At 46.8% G+C, this 25,119-nt stretch overlaps 1 protein-coding gene across 2 annotated transcripts; it reads right to left on the bottom strand.

The window, feature by feature from the left end:
- Positions 1-116: 116 nt before the first annotated feature.
- On the bottom strand, positions 117-19,735 carry LOC117587422. Of its 2 annotated transcripts, none has more exons than XM_034278092.1 (6): positions 19,555-19,735; positions 4,205-4,479; positions 3,801-4,125; positions 809-1,082; positions 442-722; positions 117-385 (listed from the first exon to the last, which is right to left on the bottom strand). In XM_034278092.1, the coding sequence occupies exons 2-6, from the start codon at positions 4,378-4,380 to the stop codon at positions 146-148; spliced, it is 1,296 nt and encodes a 431-aa protein (XP_034133983.1). In that variant the 5' UTR covers positions 4,381-4,479; positions 19,555-19,735; the 3' UTR covers positions 117-145. The 2 variants fall into 2 exon arrangements, with proteins under 2 accessions (XP_034133983.1, XP_034133982.1); XM_034278091.1 differs by lacking the exon at positions 19,555-19,735 and adding an exon at positions 19,084-19,371.
- Between the last annotated feature and the right edge of the window lie 5,384 nt (positions 19,736-25,119).

The following is a 25,119-nucleotide window of genomic DNA, read 5'->3' on the forward strand; positions in this document are numbered from 1 at the left end:
CAAATTAAACAGATTGTTATCCTGTCCAGACAGGACCACATCCCGCATCCCACAACTCTTCGCGACCCCGGACAATATGACAAGCCAGGCGGCTTAATTCAATCAACGTGACATAATTACTTAATTAATTAAGTGCGCCCAACGGTCACACATTCAAATCGGCCATCATGTTGCGAAAATCATTCAGCGAGCCGTACATTTCAAAGTCCCCGCCACCACCGCCGCCGCCACTGCCACTGCCACTGCCATACACCTGTGCCTGTGTCTGGGCGTGGGAACGCACGTGCGCCGGCCGGGGCAACGTAAGCGGCACGGGCAGCAGCTCCGGCATCACCGAGTGATGGGTGATCAGGGCTTTCAGCGAACTAAACTCCTTGGTAAAGCCCTGCAGGTAAGAGATTAACATAATTAGACCTCTATTGGAATGCTTTTCATACGCACCTTGATTTTGTAGCCCCGCTGTGTCCTGAGGATCAGATAGTGGGCCACTCGCGGTGATGGCGGCGGCACACGCAGCGACAGAGCAAAGCAGCCTGGCTTGGTGCTGCTCTGACGCACCAGAAAGGCGCCGGGACTCTGGCGGGAGAGCACCTCCAGTGAGATCTCGCGCGGAATGCCCGCCTGAAACCAGGCGGCACCCTTAAGCTCCTGCTGCTCAGCCAGACTGAGATTATCCAGACGCAGCGATCCATTGGTGGCAAACAGTTTCGGACTGGAATTAGCTGCAGATTTGTGCAGGGGTAAGTGAAACTTTTGGTTACTATTTCCGTTTGGCCCCCAGGTGTGTGTGTGTGGGAACCGCACTTACCGCTGCATGTCTCTCGCAAATACTTCTTGTTGTTGGGCAGCTCCACCTGCAGGCGCTGGGTGGCCGATTCCAGGGCGGTGAGCGATTGGCGACACGAGTCACCAAATTTGCTGGCCACATACTTGTCCGGCTCGCAGATGGCCTCGTTCACATAGCCATCCGAAATGGTCTGCGATGAGCCCGAGTTCAGGGACGAGCCGCATGTGTTGTGCACCAGTGGGCGGCTGTCCTCGGTGCCCCTGAGCAGGCCAATGCCCATGGTAAGTCGCTTCACCTGCCACCAGATAGAGTAGGAAGAAATGAAAGGATTGGTTCGTGGGTTAGTCGGTTGGTTGGTTGGCCAAATGCTACATTTTGCATGTTGCATGTTGTCTGACAATTTGGCAAAAGTTTTCGCATTGCTATAATGGCAATTTGGGATTGTTGTCTGACCAATATCAAAGCAGAGCACAGAGCAGAACAGGTGCACCGTCATTTGGGGATTGTTTAGTTGCTGTAGTTGTGCTTTTCACCCCGACAACTAGCATTCCCCTTCCCGTATTTAAATCCCCCCACAAAACCAGGAAACATCAAACACACTTTGGCTCTCACAAACCAGAACCGCAACATGCTACCAGCCCCGCTCTCTCCATCCCCCCCACAGATTGATGTGTAAAATTTTTGGTTACCAATAAAATGTTAACCAGTGTCTGCCACGCCCACTCCCAACCCACTCTCCAGCCTTACTGCCATTCCGCCCCTCCCATTTTGTTGGCTTCTGCGGAAAATTACTTTGAAATGAGTTTTGAGCCTGAATTGAAAGTTTTCTGCCATTGGCGTTGGCTTCCTGCCTTACCCCGCCCGTCTGCCTTCTGTGGGGCTTCGCCGCTTAAATTGTTTCCCATTGCGTTTTGTAATTAGCGGCCGCATCCAAAGTGGAGCCAGTTATCCTTCGACATGGCTCTCACCCTCTCACCCTCTCTAATTTGTGATAATTATGTTGATTTTATAGAGATGAAAGTGAAGTTTACTTAATAATGTGGTCAGCCAACAAAGGCTTAAATATTATCTGAATTTAATTCTGAACAACTTGTACGTAGTGCAAGGAGTCCTTGGGCTGCGCATTGAAGCAATTTTGCAATTGCAATTCATTGGCTAATTAAATTGGCACATTGGCAGCGGCGTCGGGCGGCACTTGGCTCTGTCATTAAGTATGCAATCAGAGCCTCCTTTCTGCAGAGAATGTCCTAATGCCCCCATTATGCTAATGACATTGGAAAGGACCCACGCATTATGCAAATCCTGTTGGGGCAGGGCAAGACAATGCAAGAAGTGCCACTTGCCAGACGCTCCAGCGGGCGCTTCAAGCTCCGAGAACTCTCGATGCTCGACAAATCCCCCAACTATAAAGAATGCAACGGATGGGTGTGGGTGTTGGGTATTGGGTGTGGCTGTGGCTGTGGCTGTGGCTGTGGGTGGCAGGCAAGGTATGCCTAGACAATGGCACAATAGACGTGTCTAAGTTGAGAGCTGAACATTTAGAGCACTCTGGCATTTGATTTTCCCATTCCCATTCTCCATTCTCCAATCTCCGTTCTCTGTTCTCCTTTCTCTTTATTTCTCCTTTTTGCTCCCTGGTGCTTCGTTATCTGTGGAAAACTTTCCACGTTGCCTACTTCCAAGCGCCGCCAGACAAAAGTTTCCCATTGTCCGTCCGTCCCTTGGGTAGGGGATCTCTCTCTTTCACTCTCTTAGGCCTACGTACACGGTACAAGGAGAAGAACACGTGACAGCAATGTGGCTGTCGGATGCATTTGCCTTGCTGCTGCTGTTGTTGTTGCTGCTGCTGCTACTGCGATTTATGTGTCATAAAGTCAGTAAGTTAACGGCATTTGGCTGCCATTTGCCAGACATCTAGCATTGTTCGCCCACTACCTTTATGTGTCGCTCTCTTTATGTACTTTAGAGATGCACTGCGCGAAAAATAGAGTGAGTTTTATTCCCTCACTTGGTTTAATTTGATTGAAAACTGTGGGAAGCAAACTCCGTTCCAATTAACTTTCATTATAAAATTATAAAAATCCATTTATTTCCTCTACGATCTTACTCTGTAACTCCCACTAACTCGGTTCATTTCTCTCAGTGTGCCACTGCTGACTTCCTTCGACTTCCCTTAGTTGGTTGCAACTAAGTGCTGCAGCTGCAGCTCAACTTGGCTCTGCTAACGGCGCGTGCCAAAGTGCCGTTAGTTGGAAAATTTGCATTTGTGCAAATTAATTTAATGAACTTTTTTTTTTTGTTTTTGGGGCAGCTTGTTTAGTGGCAAACACTCTTAAGTCTTCAGTCTCCGCTCTCCTCAAGCCTCGAGTGGGTCCACTACATGAAAAGCTGTTGAGGGGAAAATTGCATTTGATTGCGATTCAGATTCAAGCAGTGCAATTTCCCTCAAGTGCCTCAAATTGCTATAGCACAAGCGAAAGAGAGAGAGAGAGAGAGAGAGAGAGAGAGAGAGAGAGACAAGTCAACAGTTAATTTCTATGGCAGGACAAAACAGCCAAAGTATGCCAAAGGATTTTCCCTGCATTCTTTGTTGCTCAATTTTAATCATTTCTCATTGCTGAAATTCTGTTGATGTTGTCTCAATTTGTCCTCATCCTTTTGTTGGTTTCCACTTAGTCATTTGCAGTGCCTTGCCGTTTTGCCGGCATTAAGTGCATCCCCAGCTAATGCTTCAATGGATTTCCGGATCCTCTTCCCCGTGCCTGGAAATTCCACCAATGTAAGCAGATTTATGCTCTCTCTCTCTGTGCAAAGTAATTCGCAAGCAATGAAAAAAAAAAGAATCATCCACAAAGAAACGAACAAAAAATGATTGCTCCCAAAGGCAGGTCCTGCCTGCTACTACCTCTACTAGGCTAATAGTTAATATTAACAACAACCAAAAGAAGGCAAAAAGATTGATAAAGGAGCAGGAATGTGGGAGGAGTTGGGCTTTGCTGGTCTGTGGACTTACCAGCGGCGGTTTATCAACCAAACGACGGCAATTATTCATTTCTGTGGGTGAATTATCCTCCTCGGAGCTGGGGGAGCGCGGCAGTTGCAGCTGATGCTGGTGCTCCTGCTCGGGCAGCTCTTGGGCATTGTGGTGGCTGTGCACCAGCTGCAGCTGCTCCACGTGGCGTCTCGGATGGTGCGGATGCGGATGCGAGTGCGTGTGCTGCTGTTGTTGCTGCTGCTGCGGGCGTGGATGCTGGTGCGGATGATGATGATGATGGAAATAATGCTGCGGAGATGTATTCACTGTGTTCGTTCCTGTCCCTGCTCCAGCAGCTGCCTCACTGTGTTGCGAGTTAGCAAACGATTTCCTCAGAATTAATGGATGCAAAAGAAAAAGTTAGGGAAAAATGTTCTTCTTACCTGAAGATCTGCTCGGCGGCAATAGGCGACTTCTGGGCCGTCTCAATCAGCGTGGTCTCAGCCGTGTTCGATGAGGATGATGTGGAGGAGGAGGCTGAGGACGAGGACGATGTGAATGTGGCTGTGACTGTACTGAGCTGCGGTTCCAGGCGTAGCCTTATATCCTGCATGGCCATGAAATATGGGGAACCACTCCTGAAATATGTATGTTTAGATTTTCGGATGTATATCCCTGCGCTGCTGCTGTGGCCGCCTGCCCGAACCCTTTAGCGCATCTGTGGGGCAAAGAGAGGTGTGTGCGTGAGTGGCTTGTTAAAAGTTCCTGCCACACTTGAGAACCCTTTCACACACAAAAATATGAAACTTTTCTTCGTAGCTCTTAAGAAGGCGAGCAACTTTTACCCGACCCCTCTCGGTCACTTCTGGACCTTATGGTAATGCTCTGAGCCCTGCGCTCTCTGCTCTGGTCTCGTATCCATTCTTTTCCTGCTGATGATGATTTCTTGACTTATTTTTTTACAGCAGCATTTTTGCCTTCTTGAGAACTGAGAACTGAGCACTGAAAACTTTTGCTTTAAGCAGCTTCCAAGGCCCTACTTCCAAGGCTGGTCCTTGTTTAAGGCTTTAAGCCTTTACCGACGGCAAAACTTTTTCAACCCACAAGTCCTTGCTTATTGAATCTCTCTCTATGGATCCCTACATGTAGTGTAGTGCAGTGTAGTGTCTGTGTCTATGTCTGTGTTTGCGCTGTGTGCGGTTCTTGGTAGGAAACTTTTAATGCGATTTTAAGCCTTTTGCTATTAGTTTGCAAATTGTTTCCAGATTTTAAGCATATTAATTTTTAAAGCTTTTTCCTTCAGTGGTTTTTTGGGTCTTTTGGTTTTTGCGGCTTTCCAGCCAAGTGTCTCTTAATTGAAAGCCGAATGTGGGTTAAGGTTGATAAAGGAAGAAAGAGCAAGAGAAGACGAAGACGAAGACTGAAAAGCAGGCCTTAACTTTGCCCGAAGGTTTCCTCTTGCTCGCTCTTTCTTTTGTTCCGTCCTCTTGTTCGGCTTTGTTGCCGCATCACTTTACCTACATTCAACGGCGCCGCGAACAATGCAAAACGAAGATCTCCAGCAGCAGCAGCAGCAGACAAAGGCGGTGCATGCAACAAAAGAACTGCCTGCCAACATTGAAAATAAGGAAAGACGAGTGCAAAAGGCAAGGAAAATCATTGTGCAAAAGTGTAAGAAAAGCAGGCAAAGCTGCAACTGCAACTGCAACTGCAGGCGTAATGTCGACAGTTGTTTTGATGCGATGTTCTGACGCTGTTCTGCATCTGCATTTAACAAGTATACGCCATGCTGGCCGGGCATTAATTTAGCCAAAGCGAAGAACTGTGAAAGTCACAAATGTGCTGACATTTGCTGGCACTCCATGTAAAGTTCTGGCAAGTGTCAAAACGACAACAAGCAGACTGAGAACTTTGTGTCTGGCTACGGGTTGGGGCCCGCCACGATGTCTCACATGTTAATTTAGCTTGTCATACACACAATGCATCAAACAACATGTTGCACATGCTGTACGTACAGCACTAATAAGCTGCAAATGGTCGTAGATGTGCAGACAACCATAGCATACACTTGTGGGTCCAAAAGATGGGATTAGTGCTCTGCCCGAGATGGAAATAGTTCCTTAACCTTTTGCAGAAAGAGAGTCAAAAGACAGAGGCAACGACGGGGAGCAGCCACAGTCGTCGAGTCTTTCTGTTTTTTCAAATCGACTTAAAGTTTAGCTCAATAAATTTGTGAGAAAAAAGTTTCCCATTTTATTGCTATTTGTTTCGGTGGTGAGCAAAAGTTCTTTTTATCTGTTCAAGCAAACAGGAAAATGCATTGAGAATTACACGAGAAATAGGAATAAGAACTGCAAAAAGGAGACCCTAGCTTAAAGTTGAACTTTTCTTTTGCCCTATAATAGTTTTTCCAGCACTTTAAATTCCCACCCAAATCTTTCGCTCTTTCTCTGTAGTTTGACATGAAATTTACCTTTATGTAGTGTCTGTCTGTGGCTGTGGCTGTGTCTGTGTCTGTCTGTCTGTCGCTTTCTATTATTCTGTCTGGCACCAGCAAACGCGAGTATGACAACCTTCATATCCGCCCATATCCCATATCCCATAGCCCATATCCCATATGCCACATGCCATTTCCTTTGTGCTTGTATCCTCGAACAAGTTCTTATGAACTCTACTCCCCTTGCACATTTGCTTGTTAGTTTATTGAAATTGATATTATGGTTATCCCCGTGGCCAACTCGTGTCTTGTCAGTCTCTCAGTTTCTCTCTCCCTTTGGCCCGTTTATTTCTATTTTCATGTGAGATTTTGTTACCAAATTCATTGTTAAATCGTTTGGAATTGTTTCCTTTTCGGGCTGCAGCAAACTCGAAGCAACTCTCAGACCGACTTGATTGTCATATATGAAGTGTTTCTGTCTCATGTTTGCCGCTGTGGCATGTTTCCCACAACCCCCCAGGAACTCTCCTTCGTGTTTCTGGTTCTGGCTCTCATATTTTTCGGTCTTTATCGCTTTAATGCGAGAAACTTCAGCGTCGTTGTGGCTTATGGACTCGCTGACAAAGTCTTTAAAGCGCTTATGTCAATCAATGAGCACTGCAACAGTGCAACATGCAGCCAAAACGGATGTGGTTGCAGCAAAATAACAACAATAGCAATCACAAACGAATGTCACAGCAGTCTTTGAGTCTTTGAACCTGGGTGGGCTCTGACTCTGACTCTGACTCTGACTCTGGGGGCCAACATGTGAATTGTGGTAATATGAATACCCCGACAGACGGCAGGCAGGCAAGAGAGCGCTGGTGCTGGTGGTGGCCTCTGAAGAGCGAGAAGTAACGGTGCAAATGTTGTAGGTGCGCCCGTGGGGCAACAATGAGGCAAGACAATATTTAAAAGACACTCGACAATGGCAACAAGCCATCCGAATGCCTGCAATGAGACTAAAACGAGGTCTCAGAGTGAGGGCAGGGCAGGGCAGGGCACACTGTGGCAGAAGGCACGACAAAACAATACCCGCATGGCCGGTGTAACTATCTGTCTATCCTATCCCCCTTGTTGGGGCGCCACAAACCTATCAGAAAATTTATGTAGCCATCAAAGCGAATGGAGATGGGAAATGGGTATCGGGTGCTGGAGTGCTGGAGTGCTGGGGTGCTGTGGTTTCTGTTGCAGCGTGTGGCAGCCACGAATGCCGTTCAATTATGAATTATGCCAACAATTTCATTTGACATGTTTGCAGTTGGAGCTGGCCTCATCCTGCCAGCAGCAGCAACCAGCTCCTGCCTGCCTGCCACCTTCTCGCAACTGCTCCTCCTCTTCCACTAATTAAATGCAGCTCTGTGGGGTCGATTTGTTGCGCTAATGCGCCTCTCGTAATTACACGAGAAATGGCGACAACGGCGACAACAACGACAACGTTCGTGGCAGCGGCGGCGGCGGCGGCAACATTCCAAGACATTTTAACTCATGCGCGAGAGAACGTTGCGTGTGTCAATTCAACAGTGAGAAATGCTTTGTAACCGTGCTGCAGGAGGAGTAGGAGTTGGAGAAGGAGAGCTCAGCCATTGGAGACCATTCGATGGTGTCCAAGAACGCTCTAGAGGCGCAGGCACACGGGCCTAGGCTCCTTGGCGTCGTGTCTATGTCCACATTTGGCATGTGCAACAGCTACAGCAACAACAATGGCTTCTTTGTTGTGGCAAAAGCTCCTTGTTGGCGTCGGCATTGCCTGCAATTGTACATTGACACCTCCTCTTGGCTCTTGGCTGCTTGCGCTGCTGGTCTGCTTTTTGTAATATACTCTTTGTCGAGGATATTATAGATTTGCGCAGGGGATTGGATACATTTAACTATATTTGATGGGAACATCTAACTACGGCTAACAATTCTCTAAGACTGCCAAGCGGAGAACTCTTGAATGAATGCTTTAAGGGAAAGATCCTTTTACAAGTCCTTTCCAATTTCGCTTTGCTGTTTGCTTATTAGCATCTGCTGTAGGAACAGTCTTACCTAGAAGAATTATCATATTTATAAACAGGTTCCACGAAAACATTGAAAGAACACAATCATTTGCAAGAGAATATTTCAAATAATTGATTACTCTAAGTAATAGTTATTCCCTTCTCAATAAACCCTCTCCCCCTTAAGGGTATTTACACCTTCGACTACCCAAGAGATCCTTCATTTTTGCTGCTTTTTTGCTAGGCATTGCTCTGGCGATGTACATGAAATTTATGTCGCCTAAAGTGCAACTCTGACAATGTGAGCTTGTAATTTGTTGTAGTTGTTGTTTATGTTGCTGTTGCTGTTGCTGTTGCTGTGGCTTTTTGCTGCTCTTTTTGTGGCTTTGGTTGTCAGCACTTGGCCATGGCTATTTAATGATTGTGTCGTGCAAATACCAAAAGCAACAAAAACCAGCAAAGAAAACCTTCTTCAACTGCAGAGAGAAAGAAATCCCACTCGGGGGAATAAGCCAAAATCAGATGTTACACAGCAACAGAGTAAATGGTGGGGAAGGGGCTGAGAGGCAATTTGAAGTTGGACAGGTGAAAGGCGACACGGGGTGTGGCAACATCATGCAAATGTCACATGCAATCATAAATGCATATCGACATGCACACAGGACTGTAATAATTTATACAAATATCTGCGGCTTTTGACTCGGCACTTGTCACCTTTTTGGCAGAGAGGAGGAGTTCCCCCCCAAGGACCTCTGTCAGAGAGAGGGAGAGGGAGAGAGCCAGGCATGCCATGCGACAGTTCAATAAAAGTTATGCCACAGATGATGACACAGTTTGCCGACACCAGAAAGGTGCCGTGAATGCGCAATGCAGAACTGCTGAGGGGAAAGAAGGCTCCACGCTCCACTCTCCAGGCTGATGTGCAGATTGAAAAACTTTTACCTCGTTGACTGCGAAAATGAAATATGCTTTCGGAGGCATTTCCAGGCATCATTCTTCATCCTTCGGTTGCCTTTTTTTTCGGCGACAGATGCAAAGTGCAAACAGTATCAAAATCGCTTTCCAAGCTGACTTTTCCCCAATTGCTTTGGGGATTTTCCGGGGCAACTTTTGCCGTCATACCAAAGCAGACAGGATAAAGTAAATGAAGATATTTCTGGATATCAGAATCTGGGGAATGACTTGCAATCGAAGGCAATCATCGGTATGCCAGCGGCAGGCAGGCAGACAGGCACACAGCACACTGGGGCATGCCCCGGGGCACGCCTGCATTCCATTAATTAACAATTAGTGCCGTCAAAAGGGGTTGCTTGCCACAGAGTGGAAAGAGCTGCAGTTCCCTTTTTTGATGTGCTGCGTCGTCGCTTTCCGGTCCATACAATTGGATCCGAATACCCCATGCCCAAGACCATGCCCATGACCATACGGTAGCTGCACAGATCTGAGAGATTGGAGAGATCCAAGATGCGAGGAAGTAAGAGGAAAGGAAAGGGAAGAGCAGTGCATGGACATCAATGCACACAATCAGTTGATAATGATGCGGCAACGCCTTCTGCAATTCTGCAGAGCGTTAAGACCAGAAAGCGGATAGCAGATAGCGGAAAGCGGTAGGATGGATGAATGCTTGGGATATAGCCAGAGATCAGAGCTAATGTCAAAGATGACAGCCACAAAGATGAAGAGAATGATGATGATTATGAAGATGATTATGAGGCGGATGACGACTGACGACTGATGACTTGTGTAATAAGTGGAAAGAATCTTGTCTAGAAACAATAACTCGTTCCCAGTCCCCAGCACCAGTACCCGTACCCGTACCCGTACCCGTACCCGGCCTGGCTTTGAACTTGAACTTCAGTGGTTGTTGCATGTTGCATGCCACAAAACACAACTTAATGATGGTTTCTCTCTCTCTATCTCTCCTGTCTCTCTTGTGTCTCTCGTTATGGCTAGATCGCTTGGCTGAACTGCAATTGTGGCTCTCACTTTGGCTGCTCTCTCGCTGGCTGGCTGCCTGGCTGCCTGGCCGACTTTCCTGCTCTATGGCTCTGTGCGCCTGTTAACTTGGCCATGAAACATTCGCAGCTCGGCCAGAAATTTCACAACCGGCATTGGGAAATCGCTGAGAGACGAACCAGCAGCGGAAAAAAGTGAGTTGAAGCTGTAGGAGCTGTAGGAGCTACGTGTTTTTCTTGTTTTCTTTTTGCTTTTCTGCTGTTGCTGTTGCTGTTGCTGTGTGCTGTGTGCTGTCGCTTTTTGTTTCCTTTTTCGGCTTGGATGTTGCATCTACGCGATCTCGATTCTGGCTGCGGCTCCTCTCTGTGTGGACTCTGTGGACTGCTCCAGTGGAAACTCGTTTCTCAGCCATATTTGTGCGTGGCGGCGTCTTAACCGCAAATCCTTTTAGATATGAATTCAATTCATATATTATTTATGATCTGTTTATTTTTATTGTGCATGCCAGATGAACATCATAATGATGATTGGATTGGGTTTGGGTTGTGTTCGGGGATTGCTGGGGATTGTGCTTTGCCATGCCTGTCCGTCTGTCTGTCTGTCTGTCAGAAATGAGCAAACTTCTAATTGGAATTGCTAATCAAGTTGGGCAATTTTCGATCGGTTGTCGGCCTTTCGCGGCCTGTCTCTGGGAAGTGTTTTGATGCTCGTACTTCCCCCTCAATGTCCCATAAAGTGGGTTAAGTGGAAGCAAATTCCAAGCTCAATGGATCATTGATTGCGAATTGAAAAGACAGCTACTGCTTGATGGGGTATTTATGGCGCAAAAAGAGAGCTAATGTTCGGGTTAATGGTGTGGAAACTGTGTGTAGCTTTAGGTAGAAATTCTCCGCAAATTCTAGTTAAATTTTGCCCCATTTTGCATGCCCACATTCCGACTCTTAACTTGAGTTTCCCTACGCTTATGTCTGGCAACCTTGGTCTCCATTTATGGCCCTAGTTCCCCCCTGCACCACAGCACTTTTATGCTTCGTGCCTCCAAAAATATCTACCCACTTTTGGGGCGCTATTCTTAGCGGACAATATCCAGTTCAGCGGCGCCCCACACGACGATGATGCTCGAAAGTAAATCGTCTGTGCTGCCCCTTGATTGTGCCACAACTCTGCTGCTAGTCCGCTGCTCCTGCTCCTCGCTCCCCGCGGCCTGTCAGGCTGTTTGCCAGCAGAACATGGCCTTAATAGTTAGCCATGTACGTGAATATATGGCTCATGCGAGTGGCTCATACTCGTACTCGTAGTTGTAGTCGCAGTCTTCGCTCTTCGCTGGTTATTACAATTATTATTGTAGTTGACAGGCGGCTCGACGGTGACAGCGAGCAATTTATGCGGCGCTACGCAGGAGGACTGAAGAGGCAACCTGCCTGGGAACGTAAATACTTATTCCTCTATTCCGCTGCCATTCTGTATTCCCCAAAGTGGCAAAAGCAGCACCAGCAGCAGCGACGGAGAGTCCAAAATTATTTTCAAAGCAATTAGACCGACAATTGAGTGGAAAAGTGATTGAACGCAGCTTCGAAAACTATCGAGGGAACGGGGAAGAGCATTGAGGAGGAGGCAGATACTTCAATTTGAAGTTACTTTGGACTGAAGCGACGGGAGATGCTTTCTAAATGGTTTGGGATGGTTTCCACTTGAAAGTTAAGAGCCTTCCGGCTCAATTTTTTGTACCAGTGTGAAATGCCACTTTGAGTGACGGCCCCATGCCCCTTGCCCCATGCCCCTTGCCCCGCTTTAACCACACTTTTCTCACTCTTTAATCTCCCCACATTTACCACACTCTTTGCCCCATTTGTACCACTCTCCCCCCTCTCTCCCTCTCTAATATATTTCATTAAAAAAGTAGGGGCAACATAAGTGTGGAATGCAATTAAAATGCAACTACCAAAACGGATTAAAGCAAACACATATCTACAATATATGCACATATATTCAGGATCTGTTGCGAGCCAGTACTTAGCATACAGAGAGGGAAACTGCCAGAGAAAGGGAGTCGGAGGGGAAATCGCATAAAAGCAAAAGCGGAAGCTTCGAACTACGAAAAAAGGGGAAGAAGGATGGGCGAAAGGGATAAAAGGAAACGTTAAACGGTTTAGCGGCGCTTTCCTGTGCTCTGCTTTAATGATAATGAAGATTATGTTGCTGCTGCATGTGGCAGGAGGCTGGAGAGAGAGAGAGATAGAAAGAGATGATGTGCATGTGGATGCAGATGATGTTTTGGCGCTAAAGTTGCATGATAATGCTGATGCTGATGCTGGATGCTGCTGGCGCTATAATGAAATTGTTGCTGAAGCGTTGGTTTGGAAAAGTGCAAAAGCTGCAACAGCAACAGAAGCTGCTTGTGGCTCTTTATGCATATGTATATGTTCTGTCTATCCTGTCCCACACATCCGCACTTGCAGCTGCATATATGTCTGTCTGTCTGTGCGTCTGCCTGACTTCAAGTGGCTCTTAACGGGAAGCGTTTTGCATTGCATGCTACAGATGGAATTTTTAAGCTCTTCCCTTGACTGAGGTATACTAAATGTCAGCTGAAATTTGTGGTAATGCAGGGAGGAAAGTGGCTCTAGAATGGTTAGAGTGTGTGCTTTAAACAAATGTTCAATATTTAATGTGAAATTGTCCTAAATAAGTGTTCAGAAGTTTGCTAAGAAAGAGCATCCACAGATCGTTGCATTCTTCCACTTCTTTTGCTTCCTACTCGTTTCTGGCAACCTTCGTTTTTGTTTTCGTTGAAGAGATTCCCGAGAGAAACTGAAGAAGGAATGATGTAAACAAATTTCAAAGAAAACAATTTGGATAATTACATTATTTTGATGAAGAGTTACAGTTATTACTGTGTGGCTACACAGGAGAGGGCTAAGAGAGTGGCAGGGACGGGAGGATCTCAGCTGAATGATGAGCCAAGCAATAAGGAATGGCAAATGGGGCACAGGGAGGATCTTCTCAATGAGCGTGGATGATGCTGATGAACTGATTTACATCGTTGTGTGGTCGCTTGTTTTGTGAGTTACATAGGGGAGCGGGAACAAGTACGAGGTATATCCCGAGTTACGATGGGATAATTGCAGGATGCAGATGAAACAGCAGCAGCAGCAGCAAGAGCTGGCATGCAAATGAGATGAGAAATTGGATGATGCACGAGAAGGCGAAACCAGAACGAGGACGAGTGCTTAACCTCATTTTCGGGGCCCAATCATAAAACATATTTGGTTTAATTATACATTCCGACTGGCTTCGCATCTCCGGCATCGCTCTCTGTGCTTCTGCATCTCTGTGTGTATCTCCACCTCGATCTCTGGCTTTTGGGCTCAAAGCAAACGCAAACGCAATTGCATTTTCAGCCTGACCAAAGGCATTGACTCACATTAATAGTCGGGCAATAACCGCAGGCAGGCTGTGGCCAACAACTGCAGCAGCAGCAACAGCAACAGCAACAAAGTAGCATTTTCATTATGGATGCCAAAGCGTTTCCACTTGGCCAACTTACACCTGCCTCTTGACTCCCCTGAGGGGAGGGATATACCCAGCCACTCTGCCACATTCAGTGTATTCAATTATTATTATAAGCCATGGCCCCTGCCCCGCCTCTGCCCCACCCGAATGGCTGAACCTCCCTCGGGCTGATGGAACCCGAATCCCAATTGAAATTGATTTGCCCAAAATGCTCGGCGAAAATTGCCAGTTTTGCCGAGGCAAGAGGCGGTGCTAGGCAAACGGTCCAAACAATTTCCCAGCATTTACATAATTTTCTTTTGTTGCAACAATTTTGTAATGTAAAGTCTGCTGTTGCTGCCACGGCTGCCACAGCTGCGGCTGCGTCTTCTGGCCATCTCTGCTGTGGCTGTGGCTGTGGCCTGCCTGTTGGCATCTCTGCGGTTTTCACTTGGCTCGTTACGCTTTTGATTTTTCCAATGAATATCGTTAGCATTTCATTAAGAGGCGGCGATATTGCGGTTGGTTTGCCATTGCCCCACTGTGACTCTACAGCCTGCCTGCTGCCCTGCCTCCTTCCCCCCTTCCTCCTCCCTTCCTAATCGTAAATATTTCGTGTAAATATTTATACATTTGTTGGACTTCTTGTTCTGGTTACTCGGGGGCATACGAAGCCCATAAACATGTCGATAAAGAATCCCGAAGCAGGTTTTTTTTTCACTGCCAGTTCCCAGTTCCCTCATGAGGGGACTGTAGTTGGGGGATTCTCTGCTCTGGATTCTCATGATGAACTCTTGGCATCTCTTCCCTCGGTAGGATTCAACTCCATCTTCGCCTTTGTTCCTGTGTTCTGCGGATCCATCCAGCTGCCCCATCGGCGGGCCTCAGCTTTTGATTGTCTTTTAATTAAACGACAGACGGAATACAATAAAAACAAAAAGAATGCTCCGAAAACAGGTTTCATTAATTTTCATTGCCCTCCTCCGATTCCGATTCCGATTCCGACTGCGGAGTGTAGAGTCTGTCCTCCTCCTCCTCCTTCTGCTTTAGAGTAAGTTCAGTTCCCATTCCCATATATCTTCCTACCTGTCCGTCAGTTTGTTGTTTGCTTTATGGCTGTCAAATTTGCTGCTTATCAGCGCTTTATCTACATCTCTGGGCTGTCGTCTCTCTGTCAACATCTACGACTGTAAGACTTAGGGCACAGCTCCAGCGCTAACTGCAAATGCATTTCCCTCTGCCTTGCTGCCCTGTCAGGCTTATCTTATTGGAGCAAACGTAAATGCAGTCCACAAAATACTCGGAAAATACCTTTAATTGGATGCAATTCCTCAGATAAAGTTTAGGTTTCGAGTGGGTAAGCAAGCAAGTGATAAAATTGTAAGTTTAGTTTCAAGTTTTATTGCCCCAAAACGACGTTGATTATTCTTTTTTTCTAGGGAAACAGAAAACTAAGACTTTGCGGTTCGTTAGAGTGGAACCAGTGGGAAGTTTGTAGGATTTTACGGAGTTCCTGTCCTTATTCATTTTCCATTTGTATAATTTATTCTATACCATCCACTATTTTTTGGGTGTCTTTGCTGAACACTTTGATCATCTCTAATGCAATTATTTATAGCCGTGCAACTACTCGTTCTTCTTCCGTCTCTTTCTCTGTTTAATTTGTTTGAAATGAAAGTCACGCCGTTGATATAATGCCACTCCATTATGTGACAGACACAACTGAACGATCTTTGAGCGTATTTTGTTGTAGTTCTCTTCGCTGTGAGATTTGTAGTTGCTGGCAGTCGTTTACCTTAATTCCCCTGTCCAAATTGCTATTTATATGCAGCGCCCTCGCTTTTAATTTGCACTGCAAATCACGAGCAGACCTCAGCCCCAGCACCAGCACCAGCACCAGCACCAGAGGCAGCTCCTACGATGCAGTTGGAGTGCTGGAGTGTTTGTACTCCTCCAGCAGTACGTTCGTTCCCCGAGTGCCGCCGAGTGCCTTGTGGCAATCGCCAAACAAAATCAACAGGTGGCGCGCATATTTCAACATGCGGCGGCTGCCAGGCAAACCGACCGAAATATCAATAAAAATGCCATTTGTTGCGATTGTGCCATGCCACGGAATAACCAACAGCCCAGTGGGGAGACCTACGACTAGGGGACTGTTGTGTGTGGGGGGATTCCGAGACTCCTTTCAAGGCTGAGCTCGGAGAACCTGGCAGCCGCCGCCACACATAGATAATTTCCTTCTGCGGACCACTGACTCGCAGACACCAGACCAGACCAGACCAGCACAACGGCCAACAGGCACTTGCTCGTTTGATGATATTTCTGGCCGAGTCAGTAGTGTCTCTGTTTTTGTTTTGTTTTGGTTTTTTCTGCCTTTTTTTGGCTTGCCTTTAATTTATTAGCCGCACTTTGCCCGGCTGTTGCTGCATTTAAACGACAAGTGTTGCAAATAAAAAGGCAAAAATTAAAGCGGTGCAAATTAGAGACAGCGAGGAGGGGCAGGGCAGGGGTAAGCGAATGAGCAGCAAAACCAAATCGACAACCAGCGGGTACGTCAACACCAGAGGGTCCCCGAGACCCAAGTTTCCAGCTACAAAAACTTGTTTCCAGCTAAAAAAATAAAAAACTATTAAAGAAGAAATCAAGAATGACTTTTGGGTTAGCCCAACACTTTGGATACTCTTGCGGAGATGGATATAGAATATAGTCTTACGATTTGGCTGTGATTTGGAAAAGTTGTGAAGAAAAGGGGATTTAAATTTGTGGAGGTGTTTGCTTGGGTTTCGTTTAAAGGGAAATATTGTTCCTAAGTTTTTCATAGGAATTTTCAGTTCATCATCTATTTCTCTTCATTTTTATTCCATAAAATTGCATTGTTGTTCTCTGAGTAGCTTTTACATTCCCTTTTGAATTCCCCTGCCATCTGAGACAATTTATTCATCGCATTGCAAACATATTTTCAAGATCGTTATGCCCCATTTAAATGGTAGATTTGTGTTGTTTCTGTTTCTTTTGGGTAAAGTTGCTGTTGCCACTGCTGTTTGTTGCTGTTTCTCTTTCTGTTTGCTTTTGGTGTTGGTGTTGCAGCAAGTGACTTTGCTGCGGTTGCTTAATAAAGGCAACAAGAGCGGGTGGGCCGATGTGTGCCGGTGTGGCTGTGCCAGAGTGGGGTTAACATCAGCGCCAAAGGCCAAAAGTGTTGCAAAAGCAATGCAAACAAACCAACAAAAGCGTTTCTACCTCTTTCTCCTACTGCCTGCTGCGGCTGCCTGTTTGTTTGTTGCTTTTTCTGGCTGCAACATGTGCAGTTTTTGTTGCTGCAAAAAAGAGTCCAAAATGAAGACATGAGCAAAGGCCCAGAGCCAAAAGCAGTGCCAGTGCCAGTACCAGTGCAACAGCAGCAACAGCAGCAGCAGCAGCCAATGCCGACCTTCTTTTGTGCTGCTGCTATGTGGCTGCCACACACATAATTGCTATGGCAACAGAGTCGGCTAACGAGTTGGGTCAGGCATGGGCAGAGGGAGAGGGGTGCATGCTGCGGGCGAAGAGGTTGCATCTCTCAGCTGACAGTTGAGAAATTAGAACGGTTTTTGTCTCTCAAATCACATGCACGTGTTGCTCCCAAAGAGTCATCTTCTCCGTCTCCTTCCCGTGCAAGTCTCAGCTTCTGTTGCTGTTGCTGTTGCTGTTGCCGTTGCTCTTGGCTGTCGCCGAGTGATTGGCGGCTGCTGCTGCTGCAGGTGCGTGGCTGCAGCTGATGTTGCTTACCCCTGCCACTGCCACTGCCTCTTTTACTCCTTCCATTTGGGATGCTACTGATGGGCCTCTGTCTCCTACTGCTGCTACCGTAGTCGTCCCCCAGTGGTGATTCTCCTCCCCGCCTGCTGTTGTGTAAGGTCAGGCCTCTGTCTCTGCCTCTGCCTCTGCCTCTGCCAATCCACCTCCTTCCAAGTCTTGCTTAATCAACGTTGTAATTTCGGTTTTTTTCCTATACCCTATGCGCAGCAGGGTGCTCGGATTATGCCGCATCGTTTGGCTAGCCAAAGAAGGAAGCTTCTGTGAGTGTGAAAGGTATATAGAATAGATCTAGAAATGCCAGACGCGAAGGGTTCTCTGCCAATTACTACCTCAGTTCTATGTTCGATCAGTGCTGAAATATGGACAGATATTCCAACAGGCTGCATCTATGTACCTCCCATGACCGCTCCTTTAATCTGCAAAGGGTATATCGATCTTCGTGTACTTCCAACTCCACACTTTCCTTCTTGATTTGTTTCTGTGGCTGAGCATCATCTTCTCCGCTGCCAACTAAATGATTTTAATGTCTGTCTGTTTGCACAAATCTTCATCACATCGTCTGCAGCAGTTGTTGCAACAGTTGTCGTTGTTGTTGTTGTCATGTTTTGTTTTAAAGTTTCCCTCATGAGTTGCATATTCGATTACACCCAGGCACAGACACAGGCACAGGCACAGGCACAGCCACAGTCCCGCAGAAACAGGCGTAGCCACGGGCCTGCCCTCGCCCGCACTCATTGAAGGTTTGTTTAAACCAATTTGCGTAGGTGGACATTGGCGCATGTTGTGGCCTGTGTTGGGATTTGTTGCCTGGGATTTTGTGGCACTACGTGATTGCGGGTTGTTGCCGTTGATTATTGCCTCTCGCGGCACGCATATAAATCTCAGTGTTTAAATCTTCAGTTAAACTTGTAAATTAAAACCTTAATGAGTCTGAGTATGGGGTTTGGCTCGAGGTCTACCTCTCTCGGGCTCTGTGGCATGCTGTGCAACATGGTTACTCGAACTGCCCCGGACTGGCTCGGACTGGGGTGTGATTTATGCTGCTCACGGGCACTTTAAGACATCGAGGCATGCGGTGAGGTGGGGGGAACTATCTCTAGCTGGAGATGCTGAGCATATTTCTAGTAATTCCATTCCTTCAATTGTTCAGCAATCCTCCACAGTCAGCAGCCAGGGAGTTCGTTTCGCGTGTTCGTTTCTTATAAGATCTTCAGCAATTAGTTGGGGAGTTAGTCCGGGTCCCACCATCACATATGGATGGCCCCACACTCTCAGCGGAACCCGCACTCTTGTCGATGCCTTCTAAATGATTTCTTTTGGCTAATTAATGGCCAGTGAATATTCTCACGCTTCTCGACGGCACAAAGACACAGGGAACAGGGGTTAGGGGGGTTGGGAATGGCGAACAAGTTCTCTGTTATGCTGCTGGCCAATAAAGTGTAACAATCGGCGACTTCCTCAATTTAATTTGCATATTTTTTTTTGCTGCTGCCTACCCACCGCGGTGACTTGATTAATTTCCACTGTTTCCTGGGCGCTTAGATTTAAACTGATTTCATAATTATTTAATGATGGTTAAACATACACACAGATGACTGGCACATGCTCGTTCTCGTACCTTATTTAAATGAGATAATTGTAGTGTACACACGGAGCACGGAGCAGGTCGCTTTGCTCTTCGAGTGTGGTTGCCATCCGCTTGGGGTAAAGTGTCCACAAATGCCAGCAACAGGTTGCAGGCAGGTTCAACGCTTCGTATGGAAAAGGTTACTCGGCCAGGCCCAAAAACCAAAATGTGTACGAGAGTCTTTGTTTAATGATCTTTGCGAATATTGGGAAATATTTAAGCCCACATGTGCGCTTTTTTAATGGCTTTCATTTCACAATTTTCAATTTTTCTGGGGCTCTTTGTTCGAAAATAAATATTTGGAAAACGTGAAACTATTTCCAAATATTATAATTTATTTTCTAGCTGTAGTTTTTTGTTGCTTTAACTATTTTTCACACTTTTCGTCACACACTTTTCAGACTATTACGAAATAATCACTGGCTTCTCGCGCTCTATAATGATCACCGCTCAGACTCGTACCTGTAGTCGATCTCGTAGCCGTATGTTAGTGCAATTGTACACTGTCGTACACAAAATATTCTTCACTAAACACTCGAATTGTATCACGACGGCAACACACGACGCGCGATGTGAGGCTCTTGCTGGCTGCTCCGACGACGACGTTCGCTTCCGCTGGCTCAACGCAAACGACTAAAAAAGGCCACATAAATTTTGATGCACATTCAATAGGCCAGAGCAGGCCGTGCCAGGCCAGCCAGAGCCAGAGATAAAGAGCGGGAGGGGAGGCACACACAAGCAGAGGCAGAGGCAGAGGCAGAGCAGCTGTAGAGCAGCGGCAGCAAACAACCAGTTTCCTTCCATTCACACGGACATTGTTTGTGGAACTCAAGTTGGCGGAACACTACATACGCTCCACACTCGGCAGCATTCCAGCATCCACATGCTGCTTCGTTTACGACCTGCCTGTCTGCCTGTCTGCCCCTCTCTCGCTTTCTTATCTTTTATGATAACAGTCACAGTCGCTTTTTACGGCATATAGGAGTGGAGTCGTAGTTGTTGCTGTAGTTGGAGGAGTCAAATTTGATTCTAGAGAGTTTCATAATTTTTAATGCCCACTTCTTGGGGCATGTAATTGATAATTTGTCTAGAATTTCTTGTCTGCTTCGCTTGGCTTAATTAATTGATGGCTCTATTAGGGTTAATGCTGCAACCAAAGGATAGTATTCATGCTCGTAAAGAGGTGTGTTTAACTCTCCCAACTGCTTAGCTGATGAGCAGGCAGAGATAGCCAGCTCCTGGCTCCAGCTCCCAGCTCTCTCTCTCTCTCTCTCTCTCTCTCTTCGTTAACGTGAAAGAGCCGCCCTCTTGGGTTGGTTTTTACGATTGTTGTCTACGGATATTTGGTCCTAATTGAGCGTAGGAAATTATGCCTCAGGTTTAAGTTGAACTTGAATGGGGGTTCTGTTTGAATGGGAATCGTTAACCTGTAAGTTTAAGATGTTATGTGGCTGTAGAATGATTTTAGTTCCTTTGGGGTAAACTATGCCACTTTGGTTCATTATGGAAACACTTTAACAGCTGCCTAACTTTAATTGCCAATTCTAAGCATTGGATGGTACTTCGCTCTGAATCACGGAAATGATTTCTCCACACTAAGAACTCGACTTACATTCCCGCCAAATTCCTTTTTGTTTTATTTACTGCCTCGGCGCAATCCTTTTAATAGCAATAGCCTCTTGCTGAAAAGTTCCGGCTTTGCCAATGCCGCGACAAGAGAACAGTTTACAGTTAACATCCGTGGCAACTTTGTCTTCTTCCGCCAGCCACCTGCCCCCTGCCAGACCATTCAGGCAGCAGAAAATTAATTAAAAATGCATTAAAAATGTTTGCTTCACTCATTTCCGAGTCGGTTACAGGGTACGCCGACAGTGTCAGTGCCAGTGCCTCCACCTCCACCTCCATTTCCATTTCCATTTCCATAAACTGCTGTAGGAATGCCAATCGCAGCGCGGAAAAAGACGCGCAACAACAACAACTTCCTACAGTAAATGCCTCAAACTGCGACGGCAGCAAATCTTTTTCCACTTTGGCGAAACTCGAAAGTATTTACAAGCTTCACTTCGCAGTCGCATCTAAAAATGTTTGGCATTTGCCAACACACGCACCAATGAATAAGTGAGGAGTGCCACACGGCGCGGGAGAGGGTGTGAGAGGCGTCTCCGAAAGGGTGCTGCAGAGTAGAGTTCGGTAGGCGGGGGGGGGAGGCAGCTAAAATGTTTGAATTTCAAACGAGAGCTCATTTCTTGCGTGCGTCGCTGCATTTCAAAACTGATTTGCAATGCGATGGAACGATGGTGGGAGGTGTGTTCAGGGGAGGGGCATGCCACAGGGATTGGCAGGAAATGCTAGGCGGTTTTTAGACCATCTCTACCCGCTGTTAGATGAACTCCCTCCGATGGCAAAGCGGAACATGTCGGGAGACCTCAGCGGCAGCGGCAGACGGCAGACGGCGTGACTTGGATGAGTTATCGCAGCGACCACGCGTGAGTCTTCCCCGATGTGAGAGTGTGTGAGTGTAAAGTATGAATAAGTGTGAGTAGCTGTGGCTGCGGCTGTGGGTGTGAGTGTGGGGGTGCTCTGACTCTGGGGTTCCTGCTGTTCAAACAAAAGGCGGCCATAAAACTGCAACAGTTCCCATAATTTATGACAAGCAGCGGAAAAACTGAGCAACTGACTGATAAGCAACTGGACATGTTGGCACTTTAACGAGGGGCGGGCAATCCAGTGGGACGGGCAGAGGGATAGTGGAAAGCCTCAGCCATTTCCCTAAGCCACATGCCACAGCAGCACTCGGGGCAACATCTTCAACTCAAATCCCACGAACAGGCAGCCGAAACCTCTTTCGTGCACGAAGCCAAAGCTGTTCTTGTTGCTGCCACGCGGTTTTAGCCTGCCACACGTTGCCAGTTGCCAGTTGCCCGTTCCCAGTTCCCAGTTCCCAGCTGCCAGTAGCTGCTGCTACTAGTTCTACTTCTTCTTCTACTTCTACTACTACGACTACTACTGTTGCTGGCTCGTTGCTGCTGTGCCACTGTGCCACATCCACGTGCAGCCTGCTGCTGGGCGCCGCATCACTTGGCAGCGTCTTTTTTGTCGCCGCGTCGACGTCAGCAGCAATTGCTGCTGCTGCTGGGCGACATTTGTTGCTGCAGCAACATCTTGCAGTGTGGCAACTGCAATTGCCATTGAAATTGCATGTTGCCAAGGGGCAAGTGGATTGAGGAAGCGAAACAGTTCGTGCTTAAAGGGGATTCCTTTCAGAATGGGCAGACGTTCCATGAAGTTTTCCTCTGGCTAAAGTTTTGATTATTTCTTTGTGGATTTCTGCCTTTCAACTAATTGATATTTTGCCTAAATATGCTAATGATGTTTGATTTCTATGCCTATGCCTGTGATGTGTCTCTGCCATTCGAGTGCAGCTCTGACGGGCGGCCACTGACATCTCGAGATTTATGATCTCTTCTGGCCTCCAGTTTGGGCTTTGTGGCAAGTCATTTGCATGTGTAATTGCCTGTGCCTGCGCCTTTGCCTTTGCCTTTGCCACACTCCATCTGGTGCTCCATCCCATGCCAATTCCACTTCCAGTTTCTGCTCCAGTCTCACTGTCATTAGTTCGGAGCAGTTTTTGACAGCAGCTGAGAGTGCAGTGGCTGGGGGTTGGGTAGCTGCTGCTCTTGTGGTTCATTTATGACATTCGGCGAGCTAATTGCTGGAAACTGCAAAAGGTTTCATACGCCCCGTGGGCGTGGTTTGTGCACTTTAAAAACGCATTAAAACACAGACAACAAATACAGACAACCAACGGGCAGGAAGCAGCAAAAGGAGGGGCAGGAACAACCCAAAAGTGGCACTTGCAACATGTCTGGGGCGTGCCCCACATTATGCGAGAGCGGCGATTAATGAAGACTGTGAGCAGAGCTTGGCTTGGCTTGAAAAATGTGAAATTTCAATTAATCAGCAGACTAAAAGAAGTCAAAAAGCAGCGTGAAGAAGGAGAGACAGCAGCAGCTCGAAAGAGATGTGAAAGAGAGATGGCTGTAGAGAGTGCGAAAGAGATGGCAGAAAGATGCAACTGATTTATAACACTTTTACCTGCCCCTGTCCCAAGATAAGATCAAAGATCATTTGGTGGCAAGGTTAACGTTTCGGTTTGCCATTGTTGCTGTGGCTGTTGCTGTTGCTGTGGTGCATGTTGCTGCTGGCACGCGCGTTGCAGGTCAAAAGCGTGCAGCGCCAAAAACAAAACACAAACAGATACAGGCAAAAACGGTAGCCATGAATTTATCATGCCCCATTGTAGGAATCTGTGACTGCTTTTAGCGGGAGTCTTGGGGATGGGAGTCCGCCTTCTGTAGTGCCCTGTTCTTGTGGCTTACTTTCTGCTGCTGCTGCTGTGTCAAGTGGTGCTGTTGCTGTGGTTGCAAGTGTAGCTGCTTGTTGTTGCTCCTCCTGCTGCTGCTGATGCTCCTCATGTCGCTGCTGCTGTGGTTCCTCCTTTCCTCGTAATGTTGACAATTTAGCACAAAATTTGTATGCCATGTTATTAAAAATTTGCAACGCTTTCATGCAACATTTGGCGGGGCAATTAGTTGTGTTTATAATTGGGGACGTGATCGCGGTACCAGCTTCAGGTCGTTCCCTTCCCCTTTTCTTTCTCTTCTTTTTTCGGGTGGGGGCAACATGTTTGAACGCTATAAATCAATTTGGCGCAAGGGCCCCGCCGAGGGATGCATGCAAAAATGCCCCGCAGATTGAGCTGAAACGAATGGGGTATGCCCTGCTGGAGACTCCTCCTCCATGCCCCCTGCCCCCTGCCCCAATGCCACACGCAGCAAAAACTACTTCAATTCATTAAGTCTTCCTTTTCCCCCGCTCGATTGGCTTTTCTCTTTTTTTTTTTGGTTGTGCCGCAAATTGAAATCGAAGGAACCGTACAAAATGTAAGCCAAAGCGAATTAAAATTTTATCGACAACAAAGTTGCGGTCCCGAACAGCAATAAAAATTGTTACGCTGATGAACGACATGACACCAGGAGCAGCAACAACAATGCTACAACAACAACATGCAACAGCAGCAACATAAACATTCACTGCGATCGACCGCAGGAACATGCAACAACAACAACAACAACAACAACAAGAGCCACAGCAAGCGGCGGCAGTGGCAGTGGCAGCAGAGTCAGCGACAGCGGCAGTCAGTGGACCGCATCGCGAAATTCTTTCCTTTTTTTGTGGAGTACTTTTATTTGTTGTACACTTGCAGTGGGGATTTTGATTTTGGGATGAAGTTTGGCAAGCGGAGATGGAATTTCTTTGAGTCTGGGAAATATATTTTAATGCTCAAAATTTGATTCCTTATACATCAAAATCTCCATCAGTTCTGTAGGGTATCTTCGCCTTCGTTCCTTAACTCTCTCTTCCTTCCCATTTTGTGTACTTTTATTTATTTTTGTTGGTGTGTGTGTGTGTGTTTTTTTTTGTTGTTGTTTTCGGCTAAACTCAAAATGAGAAATTGCTGCCGCTGGTGCAATTTTCATGGTTGACCTCATTTCGCTCTTTGCCGCTGTTGACTTTGTGGAATATTTTGCGGCAGCAACATCAACAGCAGCAGCAACAGCAGCAACGCATCATGTCCGTCAGTCAGCTCGTTCCTCTGTCCGTCAGACTGTCACAGACTGAGCCTCGAACTGGGGTCCACGGGGCTCTCTTGTCAGCGCCTGTGACAATTTGTCGCTAAACAATTTTTGGCCTGGCAAGAGTTGACGTTGTTTATGGGGTCCCCTTCCTGTTCGGTTCTGTTTTGCAGCCGTTTTCAGGGCGAAAATTCAATAAATAACAATGTAATTATGTGGAGAGACCAGACCATTGGCTAACTTGATTTTGAGGGCCCAAGCAGAACCAGAACTTTAAGGCCCATACTCTCCGTGCTGAATGGGAGAACAAAACGAAGAACAAGTATCTCTTCCTGCCTCTGCCTGGACTCACTCTGTGAGTGCCTGTGGGTCCATTTGAATTGGCGTTAAT

The sequence above is a fragment of the Drosophila guanche genome, unplaced genomic scaffold (genome assembly GCF_900245975.1).
Source record: "Drosophila guanche unplaced genomic scaffold, DGUA_6, whole genome shotgun sequence".
Classification (NCBI taxonomy): Eukaryota; Metazoa; Arthropoda; class Insecta; order Diptera; family Drosophilidae; genus Drosophila; species Drosophila guanche.